Source organism: Pygoscelis adeliae, unplaced genomic scaffold (genome assembly GCF_000699105.1).
Source record: "Pygoscelis adeliae isolate BGI_AS28 unplaced genomic scaffold, ASM69910v1 Scaffold32, whole genome shotgun sequence".
In the NCBI taxonomy this organism is placed as follows: Eukaryota; Metazoa; Chordata; class Aves; order Sphenisciformes; family Spheniscidae; genus Pygoscelis; species Pygoscelis adeliae.
Window position 1 is genome coordinate 1 of NW_008824368.1, and position 6,912 is coordinate 6,912.

General features: G+C 38.3%; 1 protein-coding gene across 1 annotated transcript in view; it reads right to left on the bottom strand.

Moving 5' to 3' along the window:
* Window positions 1–632: 632 nt before the first annotated feature.
* Window positions 633–6,912, bottom strand: part of LOC103913469 (short transient receptor potential channel 4) — a gene marked incomplete at its 3' end in the record, with an annotated part of 91,398 nt that continues 85,118 nt past the window's right edge. Inside the window, exons 5-7 of the mRNA XM_009319963.1 lie at window positions 4,945–5,258; window positions 2,512–2,707; window positions 633–827 (exon numbers count right to left, since the gene is read on the bottom strand). Coding sequence (XP_009318238.1) covers window positions 633–827; window positions 2,512–2,707; window positions 4,945–5,258 — 705 coding nt within the window. The remainder of the gene's footprint in view (window positions 828–2,511; window positions 2,708–4,944; window positions 5,259–6,912) is intronic.

Sequence of the window (6,912 nt, forward strand, 5' to 3'; positions counted from 1 at the left end):
GATTCTCACCCATAAACACTCAATCCTATTGTCACCATTGTCAAGCTCTAGACAATCAAAACTCCCCCTAACATACAGGGCTACTGAACCGCCTCTCCTTCCTTGCCTAATGCTAAATGCTGTTACCTTTGAAAATGTTTTCTTTAGTGGGAAGATCTTTTGCTAAGAGTGCTTTTAATGTAAACCCATTTCATTAGATGTAGAAAGAGAGACAGAGAATATCCCATGGCAAATACTTTATACACAATTCTCTGTTTCATGATATGTCAGTGATACTTGAACTGTGACACCTGAGTTGGAGATCCCCAACTACAACTCTGGGATTGGTAGACAAGTATACATATTTGATCTCTGATACTTTTATTGCTTTTAATCTTTCTTGCATTATCTGTAGATGAGGCACAGTCATGGTTCATTTCATCATTGCACAGGAATACAATGATGTTTTCTCTTTAGTCAAATACATTGACATGAATGTAAAAAAAAACCCCATCATTCTCTGCTAGAATTATTCTATAACTCATATGCACATTATCTGACAGTTCAGATGCTTCCCTGCTCTCTATGGCTGAGAAAGAATCATCTATACAGCAAAGAGGAGGACTACAGGCAGAGTAAACCACAGGACTTACTCCTATTGTTCCAAAACTTTCAGGTTTTCTTCTAATTTTTTTCTTGCAGAGATGTCTCCATAACCATTTGATCAGATACCAGAGAGACTTTGGGCTTGGTATGACATTGAAAGGAGTGGGCAGAGTTGCTCCTTCTTCAAAGTAACTCATCCAGAGTTTTGTTCGAGCAAACTTCCACTCAATGTCTGCATGATCCTGCACACAAGAAACACAACACCAGCACAGATGTTGCTGTAGTTAAGAAGGTGAAACAAACCTCTACAAAAATCTGAAAACCTAAAACTAGAACAACCCTGAAATACTAATTAATTTTCTTGTTAAAATACTGGCATCTTCTTTTGACAGAACGTCTTTAACACAAAGCAAAGCTAAGTTGCTTTACTTCAGTAAAGAGATGTTAGATATGTGCAGTATATATCCACTTTCAACCATTCTTTCCTTGCTACAGGCTTTTAAACAATTAAAAGTCTCTCAAACAACAAAGGATAATTACAAGCAGAAAAATGCTACATTTCTGGAAGAGGTGTTTTGTTACAGCTCATCATTATTCCACATAGATCACTCTAATTACTCTGCTGTGTAGCAGCTTCAACAAGTCTGTAAGTCTTGTGCACTCTCTTAGTAATTGCCAGCTGCAGAAATTCACAAATAGGTTATCCAACAAATCATGAGGCTACTTAAAACTGTTGAGTCAAGTATGGTTTTTTCCTCCTACTTCAGAATTATATATTTGGAATAGGTTGTGTGTGGAGGGGGTTAATTTATTTTTATTTGAAATTTTATTTCTTTTGGATTCTATATAATATTGCATAATTTTGAAAAGTTTGAAAAAAAATCAAAACTAAGGTCCATGGAAAGATTGCTAAATCCTAGCATCTGAACAAGAAGTTTAAATCACTATTATTAGATTTGAACAACAAACATAGTAGCCAAGAACTTAAACTACAGATCTAGCCCTAGCCTTTAATATTTAGCCAGATATATGGTAATCAAAACAGTAATTTAGAAGTTCTAGTAGGAAAAATATTCTACCTGAGTTTTGATGAATGTTAGTATGTTGTGATATTGTGTACCAGACTTTGCCAATTACCATTATATAAACAAATGTCAGTATTTGTTTTGTGGAAAAACTTGTAATTTCCAGATTAGAAAAAAGGCACATATTAAAATCTTCAGAGTGTGAAGCTTTCTTTTATTTGTTTGCTTTCTGCATGATCATATTTGAATTATCATATGATAAACCAGTGTTTATTTTCATTAGTCCCCTTAATAGACAGCTGAGAAATAAAAATAAGCCAATAGCTCTGATAAGGATAAAGACAGCTTTCATTAAATGAGAAAACAAGACACTGCTGAATGAGAAGTTATGACCTTTTGTTTGAATTGTTCATGGGTCCAAAAATTGTCCATGAAATGTGGGCATCCAATTTCTATTAATTATATATTAAAGCTATATAAAAATCCAAAAATAGCAGCCTTTTAAAGGTTAATAAATACACTGTATTAAAAATAAAGTAGAGGCAGAGCAATCTTTGGCAGAGTCTTTTTCTCAGGAGAGGTCCTGAACAGTGCAGCTTGGGCAGGGCTGTAGCCCATGTCACTTGCCAGCAGCTTCAGGACACCCTTCTTAACCCACGAGCTGGCTTCTGCAGCCGGGCCACCTCTTCCCCATTCAGAGTTGTGGGGAAATGCCCCTCTGTCCAATCCAGCCAGGGTCTGGTTTCTGTGTCCTTCCAGAACAGTGCAAAAGAATTAGAACAAATCAGAGAATTTGTCCCAATATCCTGTCTGTAAAAAAGATTTACTGCCAGAAACATGGGATGTAGGAACAGAGAGAAAGTATATATTATAAATGATCTAAGGATAAGGAACAACTTACAGCAATAAGTTGGTAAGAATTATTCATCATGGCTATTAGCATGTTGAGTAGAACAACCAGAGAGATTACATTATAGGTACCAAACATGGTGGCCCCAACAAATTCAGTAAATTCATGCCTTTCTTTCACATTGGTCACATAGAGATTGATGAGTCCAAATATAGACCAGAATAATGACTGCAGTGTTTCAAATAATCTGAAAAACAAAACCCAAAAGGAATAGCTGTATAACAACAATACATATACTTTTCAGATTGTTCAGTTTTCCCCCAGACACACAAAAGTCCTTGACTTGATTGAGATGAATGATACTTATCACAATATAGGCAACATATATGGAATATCTTTCTAGGGAAACAATGGCTTAATGTTTCAAATCTGAGCCTCTAGATATACAATACTGAATCTATAAATAAGCCTGCGAGTAAAAGGCTAATTTTGTTCGAACTTCTGAGGGATAAATATAGTTTTAGAGATTGCATTTTGGACACCTGTCTTTGAAGTATTTTGACCCTTTGCCTTGACTGTAGAGGGTAGAACAAGGATCCAAAACTAATTCAATGATTGTGTTTCACCAAGATGTTAAAACCATTATGGTATCCTCATACCTACTTGATGTTGTCAGTTTATGCAATTTCTAGTTAGTGTTGAGAGCCACTGAGATAAAAGGAGTTGTATAATTAGAAGGACATTATTATCATTACCATATGTTTTGTTTTTCAAAGAATGGAGATATTAAAAAGGTAAAAATGCTACTCTCAAATGAAACTTGTGCTTTTATAACTAAATAATATGATATTCCCTTAGAGAAGTTTGGGACAACAGCTAGGAAGCTAAATAACAATGAACAACTTTAAAAAAATCCTCTGCAACTAGATAGCTTGACATAATTTCACTTTTGTACAATGTTCAGCTACACTATAGTGTCACAAGCATGGGCCCTGGTTAGAAAAATTTTCTGCTTGTCTGGTCCCATATCTTGAGATTGATTGGAGTGAGTTTTCCCCATGGCCTCTCTCCTGCTCCTTCACCCTGACACCAGAAGCAGGTTACCCGGACAGGATGTGTGGGCCACCAGTGCTGCCCCCACTGCACCCAGAGCAGGGAGGCTGCTGAATTGCGGTGACTTGTACCACCCTGTGTGGTCCTGCACGCTGGGACCCGCTGTTCAGAATTAGGTAAAACTTAACACTTCAGCCCCTTTCCCACCATGTGGTATCAAGTATGAAACATAACTTTGTCATGCAACCCAGTACAGTGCTGCCCTACAGAGATACCTGAGAGGGCAGTACGCTTTTATTTATAGAAACTCTAGGTGCTGAATCTCTGTTCCCGTTATACAGCATATATGAGTGGTAAAATACTGCTCTGGAGTCTCTTGTATTGTTTACACTCGTCTGAGCACAAATCGAACAACCACTATTCTCCCCTGCTCACAGTTGCAGAAAAGGCCCGTAAGGCATCACAGTTTGCCTTGTCACCACCTTCTGGCACTAGTACCAGTAGTCCCCACTATTTCCCAGATGCAAATATTGCTTCCCTCAATGTTCAGCTCTGAAAAATTTCCCTGTGCTTTTCTGTTCAGATCACACAAAGTTTAGACCTGTCTAAGATGTTATTAATATGCAAGATAAATACGCTGTGCCTGAGCAAAGTGACTTGATTAAGATGTTATTTTTATAAAAATATTTACTTCAAGAAGGAAGCCATTGGTAATAAATATATTTTAAAAACGACCTAGATATGATTCATAGATGGTAATAGGGAACAGGTATTTATAGCAGGAGTTTGATTCAGACTGGAAGTTGAAAGATGAGATGGAGAATTAGTATTCATTTGGTACTGTTTTGGTACTATATATGAACTACAGAACAGAGTGAAGTAAAATTGATTTTTAAGTGAAAGAAAAATAAATACACTTTTAAACAGAAATTAGAATACAGTATTTGATTGTGTGGAGTAGACTCAGGGTCAGTAGAAGCCTGGACTGAATGTTTTTTCCTGCCTCAGTTCATCACATTTACAAGGAACCTTCATGTTTTAGAACACCAAACTTATTTAATGCCCACAAGTAGACACAGAAGAAATGCAGAGCGACAGCTGCCTGGCTAAGCAAGCTCTGATCTGGTGACCTTTTTTCCCTTAATCCTAAATATGTACTTTCTAATCTCATATTATCACCCTCTTTATTTTATTGTTTTATCTTTTGAGATATCTTAAATTGTACAGACTTCACTGTGGTATGGGATGAACATTATTACAGAGTGATGTAATGTTAATAATTAATTTTTTATTAGGGTAACTTTAGATGTGTCTGTCAGGACACCACTGTAATACCAATAGAAAACAGACAGCCTCTTTCCTGTAAACAACATCTAAGTGATTAAAATATTGGGGGCAGAGGGGGGGGATAGAAATAGATCAGCCACTTACGTTGAAAATGCATTATTCTGCTTTTCACATCGTATTCCTTTGCAGTTGTCAGTTCCATCTGTCTCATAGTAGAAGTACAGCTGGTTCAATCCATTTGCAAAAGCTAGCAGCACAAGGCAGTATATGAAGAGAAACTTCAAAATGTCCAGCAACATTCTTCCTAGAGATATCTGCAGAGGTCCCAGGTGAGAATTTGCAGTGAATAATGAGATCAAGCGTAGGGAGCTAAAGATGTTTGCAATTGCAAACAGGGCCTCAGCCACCAGGGTTGGATGCCACATGTCCCAGCTGTCCCGTTCACCTGACCCACTATACTGAAAATAAGCAGAAGGGAAGAAATTACTCCTCTGTTTTTATGCATAAACAAGTATGTCAGTTTCTTCATGAGCTGTTCAATTAATTTGCAGATAGCACAATAAAGCTAAACATCATTTGGAAAGCAACATGTCTTCAGGAAAATTTTTTATTTTAGCAAAACAAAAAATGGGCAGTACCCATGTACTTGTCCTTCATTTTTATCTGCAGGACGGTCTATGCTTTCTAGTTTTTTGCCTGTGTTTTGCATTTGGTTATAATTTTCACAGTAGCAAAAGCAAGTCTAACAATTCTGACTGAGACTAAAAGGAAGAGTTTTTGAACACCTGGGTTTCTAGAATTATAGAAACTTTCAGCTGTAAAATCAGGTAAATTAGGTCTTTGGAGAACAGTGCAGATATGACAATGATGGATAGAAACCCACAAGAACTTTGGCAAGTTGAAAGAAAACATTTAATCAAGGAATAAGTATATCGCTTAATCACTAACACTGGACCAAAGATGAAAAAGCTGTTTATTAATGAACCATGGCAAACTGCTTGTGTGTCTCATTATCAAAGAGTCTGATCTCTGGAACTGTGACTCTTCACTGTTCCAGCTCTACCAAAACATTTCTTGAAAGATGTAACTTTGAACTGAGGCTTAGCTACTGTGGCAGACTCATTATTATTTATTTGGTCTCATTAATCTGTTTTACAGAATGCATCAGAGGACAGAATGTATGCTATGAAGCACTCTAAAACGATGGGATAATATAATACGAAGCAGATTTCAAAAAAGAACTATGGTGCAGTCTGTATTTACCTACTCTAGCCCACCCAGATGCATCCTTCAGAGCCGCTGAGCATGCCCTCAGTGGTAAGGAAAGGGACTTTTCTGTGTCACTGGGGCCAGATGAAAAAACATAGCCAGGCTTCACTTCATTTCCACATCACGCTCACCCTCCAAAGAAGGTAACTGCTCTCAGAGCGGTCATGACCACCTGAGGAATCTGAACATACATAAGTCTATGGGACCTGATGAGATGCATCCCAGAGTCCTGAAGGAATCGGCTGATGTAGTTGCCAAGCCACTCTCCATGATATTTGAAAAGTCATGGCAGTCATGTGAAGACCCTAGTGACTGGAAAAAGGGAAATATTGCACCTATTTCTACCCTTTTTAAAAAGGGTAGAAAGGAGGACCCCAGGAATTACCGACCTGTCAGCCTCCCCTCTGTGCCTGGGAAGATCATGGAACAGATCGTCCTGGAAGCTATGCTAAGGCACATGGAGGACAGGGAGGTGACTTGAGACGGCCAGCATGGCTTCACCAAGGGCAAGCCTTGCCTTCCCCAAGTAGGGAAGAGCTACTGATGTCATCTATCTGGACCTCTGTAAGGCCTTTGACACAGTCCCCCACAACATCCTTCTCTCTAAACTGGAGAGGTATGGATCTGATAGATGGACTATTCCGTGGATAAGGAATTAGCTGGATGGTCGCATCCAGAGGGTAGTGGTCAATGGCTCAATATACAGCTGGAGATCGGTGACAAGTGGTGTCCTTCAGGGGTCTGTGTTGGGACCAGGACTGTTTAATATCTTCATCAACGACATAGACAGTGGGATCGAGTACACCCTCAGCAAGTTTGCAGATGACACCAAGCTGAGTGGTG